At 44.0% G+C, this 24,847-nt stretch overlaps 1 protein-coding gene across 1 annotated transcript in view; it reads left to right on the plus strand.

The window, feature by feature from the left end:
• The window catches only part of drosha (drosha ribonuclease III), a 322,738-nt gene that overhangs the window by 176,490 nt on the left and 121,401 nt on the right, over positions 1-24,847 (plus strand). Inside the window, 2 exon segments of the mRNA XM_055151233.1 lie at positions 12,543-13,109; positions 15,013-15,150. Coding sequence (XP_055007208.1) covers positions 12,543-13,109; positions 15,013-15,150 — 705 coding nt within the window.

Genomic DNA, 24,847 nt, shown 5'->3' on the forward strand with positions numbered 1-24,847 from the left:
CAGATCTGACCTGGAACTTGGTCTGCTTCGGTCTCCGTGAAGATAGAAAGGTTTAATGCCATACTGTGGAATATTTCAGCCAGTGAAACCAAATTACCAGATAAGTGAGATTTGTGTAAAGGACTCGCGGTTTCTACGTTATTTAGTTGAATAAAAACATCCACAGTTAGAAAAAAAAAAAAAAAGCTTGCTTTTATTTTCTGTTTTCTGTGGTTTTAAATTAAAAAATTATCTTGAATTATTTTCTCAGTGTTATATTAGATTTAAAAGACTTGTCCAGATGCATCGTGAAAAGTAAAATTTGACAACAAAAAAAAGCATTGACCTATTTCAAAATTATTCTTAAATGTTTTGTATCTTCTGCACTGTGTAACTTTTCGGTTGGGGGGTTCGCCACCTTCTTGTTGCTATGGAGACGTCATTGCTTCGTCTGGAATGTTCTGCAGTGTGACTTTAAACAGCTCGACTTTACATTTATTCAATTACAGGCGGTTTTAAAGCTCAAAAACGCCTCAAAAAACAGATATTCTGACTGTGAGCAGGGTCGCCTCTCCACAGATCTGACCTGTAACTTGGTCTGCTTCGGTCTCCGTGAAGATAGAAAAGTTTAATGCCGTACTGCGGAATATTGCAGCCAGTAAAAACAAACCAGATAACTGAGGTTTATGGAAAGGAAACATATTTTCTACATTATTTAGTTGAATAAAACATCCACATTTAGAAAAAACAAAACAACAACATGCTTTTATTTTCTGTTTGTTAAATTTAAGAATTTTCTTGAATTATTTTGTTAATGTTGCATTAGATTTAAAAGAATTGTCCAGATGTATCGTGAAAAGTCAAATTTAACAAAACAAAACAAAAAAAGCATTGACCCATTTCAAAATTATTCTTAAATATTTCGTATCTCATGCACTGTGTAACTTTTCACTTTGAGGATTCTTTCCTTCTTGTTGCTATGGTTATGTCATTGCTTCGTCTGGAATATTCCGCAGTGTGACTTTAAGCAGCTCTACTTTACATTTATTCAATTACATGTGGGTTTTAAAGCTCAAAAACGCCTCAAAAAACAGATATTCTGACTGTGAGCAGGGTCGCCTCTCCGCAGATCTGACCTGTAACTTGGTCCGGTTCGGTCTCCGTGATGATAAAAAAAATTTAAAGCCATACTGCGACGCATTCCAGACAGTGTACATGAAAAAAAAGCTTTAAAAAACAGCATTTGACGAACCCTCCGCCTGAGAAACGTCTTTAACTTCCACCTGAACTCGTTATTAATCGCTCTTTTTTTCCCACTTTTTCCACCTGCTTCTGTCTCTTCTCTTTACCCGAGCACCGTCTCCTTTAACGACCGCGCTGATTCTCCCAGATCGAATCGCTGTAGGCCAGTCTTTTTTGCATGGACAGCCTTCTCCTAAACGCGCACACACACGGCTCAGCTCCTCTCCGCGCCGTCTTTGATTGACGCGTGAGGTGTTGCTGTTCGCTTTTTAATACCGTTTTAAACCCCCGGGGGCACTCTTTCACTCCCCCCCCCCCCCCCGTCCACCGTCTTTCCCTCGGCTCCTCTCTTTTTTACACTTGAAGAAGTTTAATACGAACGCGTGAAGTTTCATCGACTTTGAGGCCGGCGTTTGGGGGGAACTTTGTCCGATGTGCAGCGTCATCAGAAACGGGCCCCGCTCCGCTCGGCTCCTTTTGAACGTTCACTCTGATAAATGCAGAAGAGATACAGGCACCGCAAGCACTTACTTACTCCTGTTTAAGCCATTTATTTTTTATTTTTTTTAAAAGCTCCGTTTTCTGATCTGTTATAATCTACTCTCCTCATCACAAACAGACCTGGAGTTGTGTTTTGTTTCGTTCTCACTTCACTTTAATCGTTTTTGGTCGGTTTCGGACCCGGAAAATCTGCAATTTCTACAAGAATTAAAGGTAAAAGGAGCTGGTAACTGGAAGATTTCATGACATCACAAGGTGGAACAGAGCGTTTTGAGGTTTGGAGATGTAAACAGACTCATAATAAAGAGTTACTGAAACATGTGAATGAAACAAAACACAACTCCAGGTTTGTTTTTGAGGAGAAAACAACATAATAACATGATTTAAAGCTCACAGGTGAAGGCCTGTAACGATAACAGATTTTGCTGGACGATTAATTGACCAATGAATTTATTGCAATAAACATAATATTGACATTTTGAGACCAATTTCAACTAATATAATGACCATATTTATTCCATAAAAATGCAAACACACCTTTTAAAAGATCAATAAACCTTACTTTCTAAAGAACATTTAACACAGGAACTATAAGACAAACAAAAACAAAAGGCCTAAATACTTAGGAAAAAAAACGAGATGGCGAGACATCTCAAGGAGCTTATCCTCCAAACAAATAAATTCAAAACACTCGTTAAAACCGTCCTCACTGACTCACAGTGAGGACATGTTAACAAAAATACACTTGAATAAACCACTGTTGAACCAAACACAACCAAAACAATAAATAACATGGATTATTAAGTCTCTGTCACAAAATCGCCCTTAAAAGTGATTTTAGTCATTGACTTACATTAATGTCTCGTCTCTCTGTGGCTGCTGCTGTGGCCTCGGCATTTTGGTCATTTAAATGTTCGTATGAACCTGCGACACAGGATCCTGTTTCATTGTGAGGGAGTCTTTGTCCTGTCTGGTGTCGTGTCGGTGTCTTGTGGGATTTCAGTGGATTTCGGGCTCTTCCCTGGGGGCGGGGCTGGTTCTGTCGCTCAGGTTTGGGTTTATCGGCTGTTGGGGTTTGAGACGTTTCTTCTCGTTGTTTCGCTCGCTGCATTTTATGCATGTGTCTGTTGAGACGTGTCCCACTCGTCATCGTGACTTGTTTTGGCACATGCTGATGAACTGTTTTGGTTCTGACAGCGGTGCTTGCGTTGCAGCTTCATGTTTAGCAGCACAGACAGCGGCGCTTGTGTTTCTGACTCAGGTTACACGTGCATCCGTTGTGTTGATAAACACGGCGCACGTTGGTTCAAGCGTCATTACACTTGTTAAACGAGAGGAGTCAGAGCGACAGAAGCTTCTAACATTCAGTCTCTTTGAGAGCGAGAGAGAGCGAGGAAAACAAACAAACATGCAAATAGAATTTATCGCGGCCGGAAAAGTTATTGAGCTTGTTAAGTTATTGTAGTATTGACTTATTGATTATCGTTACAGGCCTGTACAGGAGTCAGTTTTGACAATTTTGCATTAAGTGCATATAATAGACTTCTGATTATTACCGTATTTTTCAGATTATATTTTTCACATGGCTTGTTTCCTGTGATGTATTCTCTGGTGAGTGAAGTGTGGAGAGGTTCTAGTCTTGTGTGTGAGGATCTGCTGCTCCTGTTCCTCCTGCACCACTGTCACTTGGCTCTACTGCGCATGTCTCCTGCAGAAAGAGCCTCTGTTCTGTCTGTATCATGTCAGTCGATCGCACCGTTACTTCTGCACCGCTGAACAATTAACATTTAAACAAACTTATAACGACAAAGACTGAGAAGACTGAACACAAACGCCCCCGAAAACAAAATCTGATTCTGCAGATTTACAAACTGCAAGTCGTGAAATCTGCAGCTGAAAACGGAAATCGAGCAGCAGAAAGAAAGTTTGGAGTGAGAGAGAAACTTGTGACACCGGGAGAATGAACCATGAAACTTTCCTGAAGTCACTGGACGGACGGACAAAGTCTGGACTTCAGTGACACCGAAACCATCCTGTCGAGATTCAGAAAGACCGGAATAATAAACGCATCACGAATTTCAGACTTCCATGTTTGTTTTCCCAGTGGGATGTGTCTATTGTCAAAGTTGATCTTTTCAAGTCTTTTGAACCATATCACTTTTGTTTCTGGTTCTGATATTGTCATATTTTAGTTTTGGGATTCGGACATCGTAATTGTACAGTTGTTGGATCTTAACAGCGGAAAACGACTCAAGAAATTTGTTTGCGAACTCCATAACTGCAAAAGTGAATCAGATGTGTGTGACTCAAACCTCCGTTCAAACTGTTTCTCTTCCCAACGGAATTGAAAAATAGTGAAAGGTGAAGGTGATGGTTTCTCTCTTCTGTTGTTTTTACTAGAACTTCACTTTTGAGATGAAATGTCGGTTCCTCGTCTCTGATTTTATCAAATACATTTCCCCCAAAAAGTGCGACTTACACATGTTTTTTTCTTCTTCATTATGCATTTTTTGGCTGGTGCGACTTATAGTCTGAAAACTACGGTAATAGTTTGGGTTTACAGTGCAGGCAGAGGCATCTCCATAGAAACAAGCAGGTGACAGGCCCCCAAACAAAAAAGTTACACAGTGCATCTTTAACCTTTACCTTTTGTGTCGTATTAGAGTTGAAAACTGTATCAAATACTCGAGTACCATGTTATTCTCTGTTTTATTTCCAACACCAACGTTTTTTTCTCCAAGTTCCAGCCCCTCTCCTCCCGACTCGATGTAAACGTTTGTAAAACCGGTCACACCCGCAGATCACAAACAGATGTGAAACCCGCCTGTTTTATTTTACTCGCGCCGGATTAAAGTGGAGCTGTACCGCGCCAGGACACGAGGAGCTTTTAACGTGTTTAATCAAAGACGACGAGGACGAGGAGGACGAGGAGGTGGTTTTCCAAACACAGATGTGGACCAGAACTTACGACAAAAAAACGTTTAATCTCGTTTAACAAGACTCCTACTCATTTCCTCTTAAGAACGGGTTTCAATGGGGGATTTCCAGATAAGATCGTTTACGGGACCGAGGAGGAAGAGGAGAAGGTCAGAGGAGCAGGAGATGTTTATTCCAATGCACCTTCAGCAGATTTAGAGCGACACTTTCCTTAGTTCTTGTGCAGGTTTGACTCCAGAAGTCACACAAAAATCTGTTTTTAGACAATCTGTGTGTCGTTCGTTCATTTGTTTTTTAATATAAAACCAAAAATAAGAAAATTAAAAAAAAAAAAAACTATTTTCTTCATTATTTGTCTCCAAAACCAAAATAAAAAAACAGATAATGATTTGTTTTTTCAGTTTCCGTGACTGTGATGACGGACTTTTGCACCGCGTACGGACTGAACCAGGACTGATCCAGGTCAGACCAGACTGGAACCAGACCAGGACTGAGACCAAGACCAGACCGGGACCGAGACCGGGACCAGACTGAGACTGAGAACGGAACCAGAATGGGACCAGACCGGGACTGAGACCGGGACCACAGTGGGTCCAGAGTGGGACCAGAGTGGACTGAGACCGAGAGGGAGACCAGACTGAGACTGAGACCGGGCCCAGAGTGGGACCAGACCGGGACTGAGACCAAGACCAGAGTGAGGACCAGACTGAGACGAGAGGAACCAGAGTGGGACCAGACCGTGACTGAGACCGGGACCAGAGTTGGTCGAGAGTGGGACCAGAGTAGGACTGAGACCGGGACTGAGACCGAGAGGGAGACCAGACTGAGACTGAGACCGGGCCCAGAGTGGGACCAGACCGGGACCAGACCGGGACTGAGACTGAGACCAGACCAGGACCAGACCAAGACCAGAGCAGAGTCCGAGCCTCTGCGGGGTCTGAGCCTCAGCTTCAAGCTCTGGCCCTGCTGTGGGCTCTGAGCCTCCGGTCTGGTCCCGGCCTGGTCCCGGTCTCAGTCTCAGTCTGGTCCTGGACCTGGATCAGTCCTGGTTCAGTCCGTATGCAGTGCAAAAGTCCGTCATCGCAGTCACAGACTTCACTTCTTCTTTTTCTCATTCTTCTTCTCGTTCTCCTCCTCCTCCTCCTTTTTCTTCTTCTTCTTTTTCTTGTTCTTTTTGCTCTCCTTCGCCTTGTTCTTCTTCTCGTTCTTTCTCGTTCTCCTTCACCTTCTTTTCCTTCTTCTTCTCCTCACTCCTCACTCTTCCCTCTTCTCTCCTCATTCCTCGTTCCTCTCTCCTCACTCCTGACCCCTCCCTCCTCGCTTCTCACTCCTCTGTCCTCACTCCTCTCTCCTTGCTCCTCTCTCCTCACTCCTCACTCCTTACTCCTCGCTCCTAACTCCTCCTCCTAACTCCTCACTCCTTACTCCTCCTTACTCCTCGCTCCTATCTCCTAACTCCTCACTCCTCTCTCCTTGCTCTCTCTCTTCGCTCCTCTCTCCTCTCTCCTCACTCCTCACTCCTCTCACCTCTCTCCTCTCTCGTCTCTCCTCTCTCCTCACTCCTCTCTCCTCCCTCCTCTCTCCTCTCTCCTCACTCCTCACTCCTCTCTCCTCTCTCCTCACTCCTCACTCCTCTCTCCTCGCTCCTCTCTCCTCACTCCTCTGCTCTCCTCTCTCCTCACTCCTCTCTCCTCTCTCCTCTCTCCTCTCTCCTCTCTCCTCTCTCCTCACTCCTCTCTCCTCACTCCTCACTCTCCACTCCTCGCTTCTCCCTCCTAACTCCTAACTCCTTGCTCCTCTCTCCTTACTCCTTACTCCTGGTTCCTCACTCCTCCTTCCTCATTCCTAACTCCTCTCTCCTCTCTCCTCTCTCCTCGCTCCTCACTCCTCTCTCCTCACTCCTCTCTCCTCTCTCCTCTCTCTCTCTCTCTCTCTCCTCTCTCTCCTCGCTCCTCGCTCCTCGCTCCTCGCTCCTCTCTCCTCTCTCCTCGCTCCTCTCTCCTCTCTCGCTCTTTGCCTGTGACATTTTGATTCCAGAAACCCATTTGATTTTATTTTTCCTGCTCTGCGCTCTCCTCTCCCGTCTCGTCTCGTCTCCTCTCCCGTCTCCTCTTCCTCGTTTAGGTGCGTTGTAAGAGACACTCGCCGCTTCTACATCCAATTTTCCAGGTGCTTATTGCGTCCTAAATTGAATGAGTCATCTGTGTGAGAGTGTGAGAGCTTAAAGACGGCGCCCGAGCACTTCGAAAAACACAAACACACAAAAACGACACACAAAAACATCAGAAAATACTTTGGACAATTCTGGATAATTTCACCATCGAGGTTTGAATTTGAGACCTGGTTTGAACCTCACTCGCCTTCACCTTTTGTCTTCTGGAATGTGTCAGACTGGTTTACAGGAGGGTTTTTAATTCCGAATTAATTGTTCTGAATGAAATAGTTCAGAATTAAATTATTCTCCTTGGAGTTGACGTGGAAATAATAATTCTGAATTGAGGTTTACATGGAAAACTCGTTAAATCTCCTTTATTTCGGCTGGTATCGTTAAGAAGTTGCCGATACGATACATACCTCGATACACAGGCCACGATACGATACGCTTTTGATTAAATATGATTCAATACGATATAATTCAAACTGATTCGTTACGGTTCAGTGAAAAACAAATACTAAAAGTCTTTTAAGTTCACTAAGTTTATATGAAAACCTCCAGTTTTACTCGTCAAAACAGTGAAAATATCAACACATTTGTAGCTGTTACATAAAATAATTTAGTAAAATATACCTACAAATCCTCTTGGCTGTCTTCTCCTTCTCCTGCTCCTTCTTGTTCTCCTTCTTCTCTTCCTTGTTTTCCTCCTTCTCCTCCTTCTTTTCCTTCTCATTCTCCTTCTTGTTCTCCTTCTTCTCTTTCTTCTCCTTCTTGTTCTCCTCCTTCTCCCCCTTCTCCTTGTTCTCCTTCTTTCTTGTTCTCCTTCTTCTCTTTCTTCTTCTCCTTCTTGTTCTCCTTCTTCTTCTCCTTCTTCTCTTTCTTGTTCTCCTTCTTGTTCTCTTCTTGTTCTCCTTCTTCTCCTTCTTGTTCTCCTTCTTCTTCTCCTTCTTCTCTTTCTTCTTCTCCTTCTTGTTCTCCTTCTTCTTCTCCTTCTTCTCTTTCTTCTTCTCTTTCTTGTTCTCCTTCTTCTCTTTCTTGTTCTCCTTCTCCTTCTTTCTCCTTCTTCTTCTCCTTCTTCTCTTTCTTCTTCTCCTTGTTCTCCTTCTTCTTCTCCTTCTTCTCTTTCTTGTTCTCCTTCTTCTCCTTCTTGTTCTCAGTCTCTTCTTCTCTTTCTTCTTCTCCTTCTTCTCCTTCTTGTTCTCCGTCTCCTTCTTCTTCTTGTTCTCCTTCTTCTCTTTCTTCTCCTTGTTCTCCTTCTTAGTCTCCTTCTCTTTCTTCTCCTGCTTTTCCTTGTCATTCTCCTCTTGTTCTCTTTGTTCTCCTCCTTCTTCTCCTTCTCCTTCTTGTTCTCCTTCTTCTCTTTTCTTTTTCTCCTTCTCTTTCTTCTTCTCCTTCTTGTTCTCTTTCTTCTCCTCGTCTTTCTTGTTCTCCCCCTTCTTTTCCTTGTCATTCTCTGTCTTCTCCCTCTTGTTCTCCCTCTTCTCTTTCTTTTTCTCCTCCTTCTCCCCCTTCTCCTTGTTCTCCTTCTTCTCCTTCTCCTTCTTGTTCTTTTTGTTCTCCTCCTTCTCCTTCTCGTTCTCCTCCTAAACCCACGCGTCCTTCTTTATCTATTTTTTGGTTTGAAGAATTATTTAAAAAAAGAAAACTAAAAAAAAAACAGCCAAATTCTTAAGTCTAAATCCCGTCTCTTTTCTCTTTTCTTTTTTCTTAAATGTGTTGTTTTCGTGTGTATCTCGCTCTTTCTTCCCCTCCTCCTCCTCTTTCTCATCCTCCTCTTTCTCTTCCTCTTCTTTCTCTTCCTCTTCTTTCTCGTCGTCCTCGTCTTTCTCCTCGCGTCTGTGCGTTTCTTTTGTGTTCGGGTGTGTAGGCGAGGACAAAGCCGCTCCGCTCCGTCCATAGTCTCCGGGCGAACGGGGCCGCGGACGCCGGGGCTCGTGCAGACGCCGCCGCGTTTACGGTGGAAATATAAAGCCAACCGGCCTCCGCTTCTCGCTTCTTTTCTTGACCTTGTGGATTTCCTTTTGTCCCTTTACACACGTTCGGTCTGTTGAGCCGCTGCAGAGTTTTTCTGATTTTGGCAAGTCACAGTTGTAAAGTTTTTCTGCTTTTATGTTACATTTTCTTATCTCTTTTGGACAAAACGGTTCTGTGATCTGTAGAGATTTTCCACAAAGGCCGGAAGTTTCTCGCTTTCAGTTTGTGTTACTTCCGGTTAATGGTTTTCTGTGTCAAAATGTGTGTGTAAATGTGTAAATGTGTGTAAATGTGTGTGTAAATGTGTAAATGTGTGTGTAAATGTGTAAATGTGTGTAAATGTGTAAATGTGTGTGTAAATGTGTGTGTAAATGTGTGTGTAAATGTGTGTAAATGTGTGTGTAAATGTGTGTGTAAATGTGTAAATATGTGTGTAAATATGTGTGTGTAAATGTGTGTGTAAATGTGTGTGTAAATGTGTGTGTGTAAATGTGTGTGTAAAGGTGTAAATGTGTGTGTAAATGTGTGTGTAAAGGTGTAAATGTGTGTGTAAATGTGTGTGTGTAAATGTGTGTGTAAATGTGTGTGTAAATGTGTGTGTGTAAATGTGTGTGTAAAGGTGTAAATGTGTGTGTAAAGGTGTAAATGTGTGTGTAAAGGTGTAAATGTGTGTGTAAATGTGTGTGTAAATGTGTGTGTAAGTGTGTAAATGTGTAAATGTGTGTGTAAAGGTGTAAATGTGTGTGTAAATGTGTGTGTAAATGTGTGTGTAAATGTGTAAATGTGTGTGTAAATGTGTGTGTAAATGTGTGTGTAAATGTGTGTGTAAATGTGTGTGTAAATGTGTGTGTAAAGGTGTAAATGTGTGTGTAAATGTGTGTAAATGTGTGTGTAAAGGTGTAAATGTGTGTGTAAATGTGTGTAAATAAATGTGTGTGTAAATGTGTAAATGTGTGTGTAAATGTGTGTGTAAATGTGTAAATGTGTGTGTAAATGTGTGTGTAAAGTGTGTAAATGTGTGTAAATGTGTGTAAATGTGTGTGTAAAGGTGTAAATGTGTGTGTAAATGTGTGTGTAAATGTGTAAAGGTGTAAATGTGTGTGTAAATGTGTGTGTAAAGGTGTGTGTAAATGTGTGTGTAAATGTGTGTGTAAATGTGTAAATGTGTGTGTAAATGTGTGTGTAAAGGTGTAAATGTGTGTGTAAATGTGTGTGTGTAAATGTGTGTGTAAATGTGTGTGTAAATGTGTGTGTAAATGTGTGTGTGTAAATGGTGTGTGTAAATGTGTGTGTAAAGTGTGTGTAAATGTGTGTGTAAATGTGTGTGTAAATGTGTAAATGTGTGTGTAAATGTGTGTAAATGTGTGTGTGTAAATGTGTGTGTAAATGTGTGTGTAAATGTGTGTGTAAATGTGTGTGTAAATGTGTGTGTGTGTGTAAATGTGTGTGTAAAGGTGTAAATGTGTGTGTAAATGTGTGTGTAAATGTGTGTGTAAAGTGTGTAAATGTGTGTGTGTAAATGTGTGTGTGTAAATGTGTGTGTAAATGTGTGTGTGTAAAGGTGTAAATGTGTGTGTAAAGGTGTAAATGTGTGTGTAAATGTGTGTGTAAATGTGTGTGTAAATGTGTGTGTAAAGGTGTACATGTGTGTTTCATAAATCTTTTCCATCACCAAATCTTCCACCAACAAACTCCACAAACAATAAACTAAGTCTGTCCAATTAATCCAAGTTTGATCACAATTTCTTCTTATTCCACTTCTTCTTTTTCCTCTTCTTATTCCTCCTCCTTCTTTTCTTTTTCCTCTTCTTCTTCTTCTGCTTCCTTTTCTTATTCCTCCTCCTTCTCTTCTTTTTCCTCTTCTTCTTCTTCTTCCTCTTCTTATTCGTCCTCCTTCTTTTCTTTTTCCGCTTCCTCTCTTCTCTTCTTCTTCTGCTTCCTCTTCTTCCGCTTCTTCTTCTGCTTCCTCTTCTTCCGCTTCCTTTTCTTATTCCTCCTCCTTTTCTTCTTCTCCCTCTTCCTCTTCTTCTTCCTCCTCCTTCTCTTCTTTTTCCTCTTCTTCTTCTTCTTCCTCTTCTTATTCGTCCTCCTTGTTTTCTTTTTCCGCTTTCTCATCTTCCTCTTCTTCTTCTGCTTCCTCTTCTTCTTCCACTTCCTTTCTTATTCCTCCTCCTTTTCTTCTTCCTCTTCCTCTTCTTCCTCTTCTTATTCCTCCTCCTTCTCTTCTTTTTCCGCTTCCTCTTCTTCTTTTTCCTCTTCCTCTGCTTCCTCTTCTTACTCCTCCTCCCTCTCTTCTTCTTCCTCTTCTTTTTCCGCTTCCTCTTCTTCTTTTTCCTCTTTTTCTTCTTCTCAAAAAAAGAACACAAGTTTTAAATAGTTTTTCGGTGCCGTAAACGCAGCCAAAATGAGAGAGAAAAAAGCTGTTTGTTTTTAATCAAAGTGGCTTTAGTTCATCGTGTTTCAATATTTTGAGTTTCATTGTGATTTTTATTTGTTTATCACACCTGCGTTTGATTTGGATAAACGCAAAAAAAACTCTGAAACTCACAAAGCAACACGAGCTCCAAACACTTTCTAAACGTGAGGAGAAATCGACGCTGCAGAATTGTAAATAAACGGCGTCGCTTTTCTTCTCATTTGTTGTATTTTGTTGTTGTATTTTGCATCTTTTCATCGTAAACGTCGTCTCGCTGAATCAGTAACTCCCACGTTTCCTGCCGCCTCAGCGTTGGTCAGACTCGGAATAAAAGATCTGCTTCTTCTGCTTCTCCTTCTTTCTGCTTCTTCTTCTGCTTCTTCTTCTTCTTCTGCTTCTTCTTCGCTTCTTTGTTCTTCTGCTTCTTCTGCTTCTTCTACTTCTTCTGCTTCTTTTGGTTCTTCTGCTTCCTTCTTCTGCTTCTCTTCTGCTTTTGTTCTTCTGCTTCTTCTACTTCTGCTTTTTTTCCTTCTTCTGCTTTTTGTTCTTCTGCTTCTTCTCCTTCTTCTGCTTCTTCTGCTTCTTCTTTCTTCTGCTTCTTTCTGCTTCTTCTTCTACTTCTTCTGCTTCTCTTTCTTCTACTTCTTCTGCTTCTTCTACTTCTTCTACTTCTGCTTCTTTTGATTGATTGATTCGTTTTTATTTCGAGTTTGTGCCAAGAGAGAAACAATAATCATATATATACTACATACACATTGTAAACAACAGAAAAGCACATTGCTCAAAGGAGTGGGAAGAAGAAAAACTTATATTCTTCTGCTTCTTCTGCTTCTGCCTCTTTTGCTTCCTCTGTTTCTTCTTATTTCTCTTCTGCTTCTTATTCTTCATCCTCCTCCTTCTTCTGACACTTTGAAGAGAAATCGACGCTGCTTTACTTTTTTTTTTCCTCTCATTTGTTGTATTTTGTTGTTGTATTTTGCATCTTTTCATCGTAAACGTCGTCTCGCTGAATCAGTAACTCCCACGTTTCAGCGTTGGTCAGACTCGTAATAAAAGTTCTGCTCCATTAGGCCGACATCTGTACAAATCATATTGGACGACCTCCTCCTTGACCTGCCTAATACGGCCGCCCTCGTTCCCACAGCGCCGGCCTAGCGCGCGGTTCGACTCGCGAGCGAACAGACTCACTTTCGCTCTCTCGCCGGCGTGAACGGGAGGTGTGTGCGCGAAGCCCGGGGTCATCGCGCCGACAAAAAGCAATAAAAATGCAATCCCACTTTTAATAAAGCAATTAGAACTCATAGTCAGGTTCAATTAATGCAGGTTTTCCATTAAGAGGAGCCGGGGACGAGGGACGGGGGACGGGGACGAGGGACGGGGGACGGGGGACGGAGGACGAGGGACGGGGACGAGGACGAGGGACGGGCGGACGAGACGAAGGACGGGGGGACGAGGACGACGAGGACGAGGGACGGGGACGAGGGACGGGGACGGGGCGAGGACGGGGACGACGGGGACGAGGGACGGGGAACGAGGGACGGGGGACGGGGGACGGGGGACGGGGGACGGAGGACAGGGACGAGGGCGGGGACGGAGGGGGACGGGGGACGAGGGACGGAGGACGAGGGACGGGGGACGGAGGACGAGGGACGAGGGACGAGGGACGGGGACGAGGGGACGGGGGACGAGGGACGGAGGACGAGGGACGGGGACACGAACGACGACGGGGACGAGGGAGGGGACGGGGGACGGGGACGGGGGACGGGGGGGGACGAGGGACGAGGGGACGAGGACGGGGGACGAGGGACGGGGGACGAGGGACGGGGACGGGGACGAGGGACGGGGACGGGGACGAGGGGACGGGGACGAGGGCAGGGGCAGGGGCACAAAGGACAGGAACGACACGCACGGACAGGAGCACAAACGACAGGAGCACAAACGACAGGAGCACAAACGACAGGAGCAACACAAACGACAGGAGCACAAACGACAGGAGCACAAACGACAGGAGCACAAAACGACAGGAGCACTAACGACAGGAAGCACAAACGACAGGAGCACAAACAGGAGCACAACGACAGGAGCACAAACGACAGAGACAAACGACAGGAGCACAAACGACAGGAGCACAAACGACAGGAGCACAAACGACAGGAGCACAAACGACAGGAGCACAAACGACAGGAGCACAAACGACAGGAGCACTAACGACAGGAGCACAACGACAGGAGCAACGTAACTAACGACAGGAGCCAAACGACAGGAGCACAACAGGAGCACAAACGACAGGAGCACAAACGACAGGAGCACAAACGACAGGAGCACTAACGACAGGAGCACAAACGACAGGAGCACAAACGACAGGAGCACTAACGACAGGAGCACAAACGACAGGAGCACAAACGACAGGAGCACAAACGACACGAGCACAGAGCAAACGACAGGGCACAAACGACAGGAGCACAAACGACAGGAGCACAAACGACAGGAGCACAAACGACAGGAGCGCTCGTTACTCTCAGTGTTTCTCTTCACTTAAAATTTAGACGAATGTGAAAAAACTTTATATTTTGGTCAGTGTAAACAGGTCTAAACAAGGTCTAAACCAGGTCTAAATCAGGTCTTAAATCAGGTCTAAACAAGGTCTAAACTAGGTGTAAACCAGGTCTAAACCAGGTCTAAACAGGTCTAAACCAGTCTAAAAAGGTCTAAACAAGGTCTAAACCAGGTCTAAACCAGGTCTAAACCAGGTCTAAACCAGGTCTAAACCAGGTCTAAACAAGGTCTAAACCAGGTTAAACTAAACAGGTCTAAACCAGGTCTAAACCAAGGTCTTTAACCAGATCTTAAAGCAGATCTAAATCAGTCCTAAACCAAGTCTAAACTAGGTCTTAAACCAGGTCTAAACCAGGTCTAAACCAAGTCTAAACCAAGTCTAAACCAGGTCTTTAACCAGATCTTAAACCAGATCTAAAATCAGGTCCTAAACCAGGTCCAAATCAGGTCTAAACCGAGTCTAAACCAGGTCTAAACAAGGTCTAAACCAGGTCTTTAACCAGATCTTAAAGCAGATCTAAATCAGGTCCTAAACCAGGTCTAAACCAGGTCTAAACCAGGTCTAAACCAGGTCTTAAACCAGGTCTTAAACCAGGTCTAAACCAGGTCTTCTAAACCAGGTCTAAACCAGGTCTAAACCAGGTCTTAAACCAGGTCTAAACCAGGTCTAAACCAGGTCTTAAACCAGGTCTAAAACCAGGTCTTAAACCAGGTCTACCAGGTCTAAACCAGGTCTTAAACCAGGTCTTAAACCAGGTCTAAACCAGGTCTAAACCAGGTCTAAACCAGGTCTAAACCAGGTCTAAACTCAAACCAGGTCTAGGTCTCCAGGTCTAAACCAGGTTCTTAAACCAGGTCTAAACCAGGTCTAAACCAGGTCTAAACCAGGTCTTAAACCAGGTCTTAAACCAGGTGTCAATCAGGTCTCCATGGAGATGTTTCTGATTTGGAATGTTCCATGTTGTGACTTTAAACGGCAGTAGCTCAGTTGGTGGTTTGTCGCTGTTTGCTGGTGTGATTCCAGCTCCCACAGATGAATGCTGTCGTCGTGTCCTTGGGCAAGACACTTAACCCTCCTCGCCCCCGTGTGTGTGTGTGTGAATGTTGTTTCCAGGTCAAAATGTTTATGTTGAGATCTTAAACTGACCAAAAACCGCCTGGAGTTTCATCATTTATTGTGAAATCTGCGTCTGATTGAGGTTTCCTGTTCTTCTGACGCTGTTGTCATTTCAGAGTTCAGGAAGTGTTTTAGAGACGTGGTGTCGGTCGTCGTCTCCCGTCGTCGTCCGTCGTCGTCATGGTGTTGTTTTGTTTGGCAGGTGCTGTGTATCTGGAGGGGGGACTGGACGAGGCCCGGCAGCTTTTCGGACGACTTCTCTTCAACACCGAGGTGACGCGACGCTCTTCTTCTTCTTCTTTTCTTCTTCTTCTTCTTCTCCTCTTCTCTAATTTATTTAATCTCACTCTCACAAACAAGATAAGATTTAGAATTTCCGCCGATCTAAACCAGGTCTAAACCAGGTCCAAACCAGGTCTAAACCAGGTCTAAACCAGGTCTAAACCAGGTCCAAACCAGGTCTAAACAGGTCTAAACCAGGTCCAAACCAGGTCTAAACCAAGGTCTAAACCAGGTCTAAACCAGGTCTAAACCAGGTCCAAACCAGGTCTAAAACCAGGTCTAAAACCAGGTCTAAAACCAGGTCCAAACCAGGTCTAAACCAGGTCCAAACCAGGTCCAAACCAGGTCTAAACCAGGTCTAAACCAGGTCTAAACCAGGTCTAAACCAGGTCCAAACCAGGTCCAAACCAGGTCCAAACCAGCTCTAAAACCAGCTCTAAATCCAGGTCTAAACCAGGTCCAAACCAGCTCTAAATCCAGGTCTAAACCAGGTTTAATCCAGGTCCAAACCAGGTCCAAACCAGCTCTAAATCAGGTCCAAACCAGGTCTAAACCAGGTCTAAACAGGTCCAAACCAGGTCTAAACCAGGTCTAAACCAGGTCCAAACCAGCTCTAAAACCAGGTCTAAACCAGCTCTAAAACCAGGTCTAAACCAGGTCTAAACCAGGTCCAAACCAGCTCTAAAACCAGGTCTAAACCAGGTCTAAACCAGGTCCAAACCAGGTCTAAACCAGGTCCAAACCAGCTCTAAAACCAGCTCTAAATCCAGGTCTAAACCAGGTTTAATCCAGGTCCAAACCAGCTCTAAATCAGGTCCAAACCAGGTCTAAACTAGGTCTAAACCAGGTCCAAACCAGCTCTAAAACCAGGTCTAAACCAGGTCTAAACCAGGTTCAAACCAGGTCCAAACCAGGTCCAAAAAGCTCTAAAACCAGCTCTAAACCAGTCTAAAACAGGTCTAAACCAGCTCTAAAACCAGGTCTAAACCAGGTCCAAACCAGGTCCAAACCAGCTCTAAAACCAGCTCTAAAACCAGGTCTAAACCAGGTCAAAACCAGGTCTAAACCAGCTCTAAAACCAGGTCTAAACCAGGTCTAAAACCAGGTCTAAAACCAGGTCTAAACCAGGTCTAAAACCAGCTCTAAATCCAGATCTAATCCAAGTCTAAACCAGGTCTAAAACCAGATCTAATCCAGGTCTAAACCAGGTCTAAACCAGGTCCAAAACAGCTCTAAAAACAGCTCTAAACCAGGTCTAAACCAAGTTTAATCCAGGTCCAAACAAATGACAATTGTGAAGAGGAACAAATGAAATAAGTTTTGGGGACATCAGAAAGGCGAGATGGCGGCGGCAGATCGGCCATGTTGCGTCGACCACCTGCTCTTGTTTGAATTATGGATGAAAACGCTGCAAAAAAATCACTTTACATTTCAATTTGCCACGTTTTTTCTCCATTGTGAATTAAACTCACGTAGGATTCTCAAAAATATCAAAAACTAACACCAAAATACTAAATAAAACTAGAATTTATATTAAACTGCAGTTTTTGGTACAGAGCGAGAATGACATTTATAGGACAAATTTGGAGCTTTTCTGGATTGTTTTGGTCGTCTTTCATATCCAAACTAGAATAAAACCACACGATAATATTTTGGAAACATCTACTGATACTTTGTGAAGCTAACTGGAGGCACTGCTCTGTCTGAAGCTCTGTTAGACTTTAATCCGAGTTTTGTTTTAACACAATCTGACCAGAAAGTTGAGTTGACTGATCACAGGCTCCTGAAAATGTGCTCTTTCAAACCCATTTTTTGTATTTTTGATTGAGTTTTAAGACTTTTTTTTTTTGTTTTTGTTTTTTTTGGAGCCAGTGTTTGTGTCTCCACGGTAACCGCTGAACATTTCGCCAAAGACAGACATGCAGGACACCCACAGCATGATGTCACCGCCAAGTATGGTGAACTTTACCAGAACGAGCGTAAGACCAGATCTAAACCAGATCATTAAAAGGACTATTCCAGGTCTAGGGCCAAACCAGGTCTAATCCATGGTCCCTGGTTTAGACCTGGTTTAGTCCTGGTTTAGTCCTTGGTTCAGTCCTGGTTTAGTCCTGGTTAAGTCTCTGGTTTAGTTTTTGGTTTAGTCCTGTTTTAGTCCCTGGTTTAGTCCTGGTTTAGTCCTTATTCAGTCCTGCTTTAGTCCTGGTTTAGTCCTGGTTTAGTCCTGTTTTAGTCCTTATTCAGTCCTGGATTAGTCCTGCTTTAGTCCTGGTTTAGTTCTTGGTTTAGTCCTGGTTTAGTTCTTGGTTTAGTCCCTGGTTTAATCCTTGGTTTAGTCCCAGTTTAGTCTTGGTTTAGTCCTGGTTTAGACGTGGTTTAGTCCCTGGTTTAGTCCTGGTTTAGTTCTTGGTTCAGTCCTGGTTTAGTCCCTGGTTCAGTCCTGGTTTAGTTCTTGGTTTTGTCCTGGTTTAGTCCTTGGTTTAATCCTTGGTTTAGTCCCAGTTTAGTCCTGGTTTAGACGTGGTTTAGTCCTGTTTAGTCCTTGGTTTAGTCCTGGTTTAGTCTTTGGTTTAGTCCCTGGTTTAGTCCCTGGTTTAGTCCTGGTTTAATCCTTGGTTTAGTCCCAGTTTAGTCCTGGTTTAGACGTGGTTTAGTCCAGGTTTAGTCCCTGGTTCAGTTGTGGATTATTCCCTGGTTTAGTTCTGGTTTAGTCCTTGGTTTAGTCCTTGGTTTAGTCCTTGGTTTAGTCCTGGTTTAGTCCTGGTTTAGTCCTGGTTTAGTCCTGGTTTAGTCCGGGTTTAGTCCTGGTTTAGTCCTGGTTTAGTCCTGGTTTAGTCCAGGTTTAGTCCTGGTTTAGTCCTTGGTTTAGTCCAGGTTTAGTCCTGGTTTAGTCTTGGTTTAGTTCTTGGTTTAGTCCTGGTTTAGTCCTTGGTTTAGTCCTGGTTTAGTCCTGGTTTAGTCCTGGTTTTGGTCTCTTCAGTCTCGGGTTCTGGGTCTGTGTGTGTCCTCTGGGCCCTGCTCCAGCAGGGGGCGCACAAACAAAACTATTTCGGGCGACTGTGTTTGAAACCCTGGCGGCGTCTCCACGGCAACAGACCGTCCCCCCGACGCCCCGGTGACCGCGAGCGAGGACTCGATCAGCCGCGAACTAACGACTCATCAAACTCTCTCATTGTGCGTTTGGATTTAGGTTTATCCAGAGTTTATGTCACAGCGACGTTAAAAATGAAAGAAAAGAAGAAAAACAGACGCAGGAAATGTTCTGTTTATATTTTATGATTGAAACAAAATCTAACAGTGATTTAACCAGGACTAAACCAGGACTAAACAAGGACTAAACCAGGCTAAACCAGGACTAAACCAGGACTAAACAAGGACTAAACCAGGGCTAAACCAGGACTAAACCAGGACTAAAGGGACTAAAACCAGGACTAAACCAGGACTAAACCAGGTCTAAACCAGGACTAAACCAGGGACTAAACCAGGACTAAACCAGGAACTAAACCAGGTACTAAACCTAAACAGGACTAAACCAGGACTAAACCAAGGACTAAACCAGGACTAAACCAGGACTAAACCAAAACCAGGTCTAAACCAGGACTAAACCAGGTCTAAACCAGGACTAAACCAGGACTAAACCAGGACTAAACCAGGTCTAAACCAGGACTAAACCAGGACTAAACCAGGTCTAAACCAGGACTAAACCAGGACTAAACCAGGACTAAACCAGGACTAAACCAAAGACTAAACCAGGACTAAACCAAGAACTAAACCAGGACTAAACCAGGGACTAAACCAAAGACTAAACCAGGACTAAACCAGGGACTAAACCAGAACTAAACCAGGTCTAAACCAGGACTAAACCAGGACTAAACCAGGACTAAACCAGGACTAAACCAGGACTAAACCAGACTAAACCAGGACTAAACCAGGTACTAAACCAGGACTAAACCAAGGACTAAACCAGGACTAAACCAGGACTAAACCAGGACTAAACCAGGACTAAACCAGGACTAAACCAGGACTAAACCAGGACCAGGAAACCAGGACTAAACCAAGGACTAAACCAGGACTAAACCAGGACTAAACCAGGACTAAACCAGGACTCTAAACCAGGACTAAACCAGGACTAAACCAGGACTAAACCAGACTAAACCAGGACTAAACCAGGACTAAACCAGGGACTAAACCAGGACTAAACCAAGGACTAAACCAGGTCTAAACCAGGACTAAAACCAGGACTAAACCAGGACTAAACCAACCAGGGAAACCAGGACTAAACCAGGACTAAACCAAGGACTAAACCAGGACTAAACCAGGACTAAACCAGGACTAAACCAAGGACTAAACCAGGACTAAACCAGGACTAAACCAAGGACTAAACCAGGACTAAACCAGGTAAACTAAACCAGGACTAAACCAGGACTAAACCAGGACTAAACCAGGACTAAACCAAGGACTAAACCAGGACTAAACCAGGTCTAAACCAGGACTAAACCAGGACTAAACCAGGACTAAACCAGGACTAAACCAGGACTAAACCAGGACTAAACCAGGACTAAACCAGGACTAAACCAGGACTAAACCAGGACTAAACCAAGGACTAAACCAGGACTAAACCAGGTCTAAACCAGGACTAAACCAGGACTAAACCAGGACTAAACCAGGACTAAACCAAGGACTAAACTAAACCAGGACTAAACCAGGACTAAACCAGGCAGGACTAAACCAGGACTAAACTAAACCAGGGGACTAAACCAAAGGACTAAACCAGGACTAAACCAGGACTAAACCAGGACTCTAAACCAAGGACTAAACCAGGACTAAACCAGGACTAAACCAAGGACTAAACCAAGGACTAAACCAGGACTAAACCAAGGACTAAACCAGGACTAAACCAGGAACTAAACCAGGTCTAAACCAGGACTAAACCAGGACTAAACCAGGACTAAACAGGACTAAACCAGGACTAAACCAAGGACTAAACCAGGACTTAAACCAGGACTAACCAGGACTAAACCAAAGGACTAAACCAGGACTAAACCAGGACTAAACCAGGACTAAACCAGGACTAAACCAAGGACTAAACCAGGACTAAACCAGGAAACCAGGACTAAACCAGGACTAAACCAAGGACTAAACCAGGACTAAACCAGGACTAAACCAGGACTAAACCAGGACTAAACCAGGACTAAACCAGGACTAAACCAGGACTAAACCAGGACTAAACCAGGACTAAACCAGGACTAAACCAGGACTAAACCAAGGACTAAACCAGGACTAAACCAGGACTAAACCAGGACTAAACCAGGACTAAACCAGGACTAAACCAGGACTAAACCAGGACTAAACCAGGACTAAACCAGGACTAAACCAGGACTAAAACCAGGACTAAACCAGGACTAAACCAAGACTAAACCAGGACTAAACCAAGGACTAAACCAGGACTAAACCAGGACTAAACCAGGTCTAAACCAGGACTAAACCAGGACTAAACCAAGGACTAAACCAGGACTAAACCAGGACTAAACCAGGACTAAACCAGGACTAAACCAGGACTAAACCAGGGACTAAACCAGGACTAAACCAGGACTAAACCAGGACTAAACCAGGACTAAACCAGGGACTAAACCAGGACTAAACCAGGGACTAAACCACTAAACAAGGACTAAACCAAGGACTAAACCAGGACTAAACCAGGACTAAACCAGGACTAAACCAGGACCGGACTAAACCCGGACTAAACCAGGACTAAACCAGGACTAAACCAGGACTAAACCAAGGACTAAACCAGGACTAAACCAAGGACTAAACCAGGACTAAACCAGGGACTAAACCAAGGACTAAACCAGGACTAAACCAGGGTCTAAACCAGGACTAAACCAAGGACTAAACCAGGACTAAACCAGGACTAAACCAGGTCTAAACCAGGACTAAACAAAGACTAAACCAGGACTAAACCAGGTCTAAACAAAGGACTAAACCAGGACTAAACCAAGGACTAAACCGGGTCTAAACCGGGACTAAACCGGGACTCAACCGGGACTAAACCGGGACTAAACCAAGACTAAACCAGGACTAAACCAGGACTAAACCAGGACTAAACCAAGGTCTTTGTCTTTATGTATTTTTTTATCCCAAAAACATCAACCAAAACAAAAGCTTAGTTTTCATTTTGGTTTTATTGGTTACTTTCTTTACTCTGAGCGAGCTTGCCTCTCCACAAACCTGACTCTTGACCTCTCCCTCCCTCCCTTTCTTTCTCTCCTCCTCTCTCCTCCGTCTCTTTCTCTCTCTCATTACCTTTTTAGCCCCTGATGAGTCTTTTTTTAGAGAGTGAGGTCTCTCTCTCTCTCTCTACCTTTCCCTTTCCTCGATCTGTCTCTTCCTTCCCCCCCCCCCTTACTCCCTCCCTCCCTCTCTCTCCTCCCTCCCTCTCCCTCTCTCTCCTCCCTCTCTCTCTCTCCTCCCTCCCTCCCTCTCTCTCTATTTTCATTCTCTATTCTCCTCTCATTTCAGACTCATCAGTATTATTATCTCTCCTTTTCTACCTCCCTCTCCCTCCCTTTCTGTCTCTCCCTTTCTCTCTCTCTCTCTCACGCCCTCTCTCTTTCCCTCTCTCTGTCTCTCTCTCTCTCATCCTCTCTTTCTCCCTCTCTCTCTCTCTTTTCATTATTCTTTCATATCAGACTCACCAGTATCATTACCTCTCCTTCTCTCCCTCCCTCTCTCTCTCTCTCCTCCCTCCCTCTTTTTTCCTCTCTTTCTTTTCGTTCCCTCCCCCCCCCTCTCTCTCTCTCTTTCTTTCATTCTCTATCCTCCTTTCATCTTCAGACTCCTCTCTTCCCTCTTCGTATCGTTACCTCTTTTTCTCTCTTTTTCGACACGCTGCAAAAACATTTCAAATCTCAAATCTCTGGAGCTAAAATCCTAAAATCGTCTCTTTTGAATTTCATTTTCTCTCTTTCTCTTTCTCTCTTTCTCTTTCTCTCTTTCTCTCTTTCTCTCTTTCTCTTCTCTCTTTCTCTTTCTCTTCTTTGTCTTTCTCTCTCTCTCTCTTTCTCTTTCTTTCTCTTTCTCTGTCTCTCTTCTCTCTCTTCTCTTTCTCTCTTTTTCTCTTTCTCTCTCTCTTTCCTCTCTCTTGTTTCTCTTTCTCCCTTTCTCTTTCTCTCTTTCTCTTTCTTTCTCTTCTTCTCTTTCTCTCTTCTCTCTCTCTTCTCTCTTTCTCTTTTCTTCTCTTTCTCTCTCTTTCTCTTTCTCTTTCTTCTCTCTCTTTCTCTCTTTCTTCTCTCTTTTCTCTTTCTTCTCTCTTTCTCTCTTTCTTTCTCTCTGTCTCTCTCTTTTCTCTTTCTCTTTCTCGTTCTCTCTTTCTCTCTCTCTTTCTCTCTGCGTTTCTCCTCTTCTTCTCGAGCTCTCCGTCTGCGCCCGGACTCCAGCCTTTTAATTGCGGCGGCGTTCATGGTTGGGAGAGTTCTTCGTCTCTCCTTCTTTTCACCTTTTTGTCTGAGTTTGTATTTTTTTTGAGTTTGGGGCCCCGGCTCTGGCGCGACGGGGCCCGGGGACAGTGGAGACGCTCATTTGCTAATGACATTACTGCGAGGTTATTACAGAGCAGAGACTCGGAGCTCTTCACGTCTCCTTCCACGACACCGACGCTGCGACGCTCCGCACCACACGGACGATTATGTTTCAACTCCTCATCGTAACATATTTAGATCGCCGTCTTAAAGGTTGTATGGAGGATTTTATTTATTTTTTTTTTTTTTTTCAAATTGTTAGTGAAAGTTTAAAATACCATTACAGAGACGCAGCAGCTTTGTAATTATGATGACCAAAAAAAAAAAAAGAATGAAAATCTATCAACTGTGGACGTAGTGCGGCCAGATAAACATCAGCCAATAGAAAACGAGGCTCCTTCATTTTCTATTGGCTGTTAGGTTGTCAATCAAACTCCCTAGTGTAACTGAGTCGTCGGCGCGCGGGGATTATGTGGTTTATGCAGCGGTTCTTAGAGGCTTTTTCAAACTGTCGCTTCCTCGCATTTCGCACAAAGTTTGTCGCGATGGCGGACGAGAATCCACGACCAGTTCACCGCAAAAGAAAGTCCATTTTTGAGGTCGCTGAAAGAAGAAGAGAAGGGGAAAAGGAGCGAAGCTAAACTGAGGTGATTCTTGGAGATTCCTTCCACCGATGGTGCGAATGAAACAGACGAAGGGTCTAAAAACTGACACGTCGGTCGATAAATTATCTCTAGACAGGAAACTTCAGCAGTAATTCTGAACGCGCACAAGGACGGTCGCTGTATTTCTCTTTAAAAAATCCTCTATACAACCTTTAAGGTTCGTTCACACCAAAGCGTCAAAGCGTCCAGTTTCAATGTAAAGTCGATTCAGGCGTCAGCGCGGCGCGAATCTGGCGTCGATGCGGCGCGTCTTGAGCGTTTTGGCCTGGGCGTCCAAGGCGTCAGCGTCAAGAAGTTGAAAATGCTGAACTTTTCGCGTCAGACGAGCCGCGTCGACCAATCAGGGACGAGTATCCAGAGACGCAATGATGTTATTATCAGGAAGAAAAACCCCAGAACCAGAACGAGAACCACAAACATGAACGGAACATAAATATGTACACCACAATCACTGAGCCGATCGCAAGGACTACACCAGGACCGGACCAGGACTAAACCAGGACCGGACCGGGACTAAACAAGGAGTAGACCGAGACTAAACAAGGACTACACCAGGACCGGACCAGGACTAAACCAGGACCGGACCAGGACTAAACCAGTACCGGGCCAGGACTAAACAAGGACTAGACCGAGACTAAACAAGGACTAGACCGAGACTAGACCGAGACTAGACCAAGACTAAACAAGGACTAGACCCTGAATAGACCGAGACTAAACCATGACTAGGCCGGGACTGATCCAGTGTCATTAGTGGAGTATAAATATAAACACATCCCAGTCGTCGACCTGATCTCCTCCGCTGATGTTTTATGTCATAAAAACACTCAAGTCTCTCTCAGTTTGGTCTGACATTGTTTCAGGAAAAGACCAGGACCGGGCTCTTGTTTCCAGGGCAACCGACGAGCGTCAAGTGTTTTTGTCCCGTTCGTCCACGGCGTCAAAGACGAGCGTCGGGGGCGTCTAAACTCAAATGCCAAGGCTCCAAATAGAGACGTCAAGGTGTTTTTTTTTTATGCTTTGGTGTGAACGACGCTTTACTCTGAAGCTTCGAAACGATAAAACTTGCCGCATTCTAAAGGGGAATTTACCCGATTTTGGCTGCGATTTGTTTCTCGATTTTTTTTGTCTTCGTGTGTGATTTTTGGGCTCCTCATTAGGGTTTAATATTTTTCCCGAAAATGAAGTGAATAAAATCCCGGGACAAGACGAGTCATAACTCACAACGGGAAATAACTGAGGTTGTTTTGGTTCATTTTTTGAAACACAATTAGGCCTTATGTAGCGTATTTTTCGGATTATAACTCGCACCAACCAAAAAATGTGTAATGAAGAGGAACAAAACTATGCAACAAATACAAATGTGACAACACAACAAAAAGCCACAACACACCAAAAAACGCCACAGCGGAAATGACCGCGGGACTCTGTATTTGTTGCGGCATTTGCATTCAAATAAACACCACAACACAAATGCAAATGCCACAACACATTAAAAAGCCACAACAC

Source organism: Boleophthalmus pectinirostris, unplaced genomic scaffold, assembly GCF_026225935.1.
Source record: "Boleophthalmus pectinirostris isolate CB_2022bp ecotype Guang Dong unplaced genomic scaffold, ASM2622593v1 HiC_scaffold_15, whole genome shotgun sequence".
Classification (NCBI taxonomy): domain Eukaryota; kingdom Metazoa; phylum Chordata; class Actinopteri; order Gobiiformes; family Gobiidae; genus Boleophthalmus; species Boleophthalmus pectinirostris.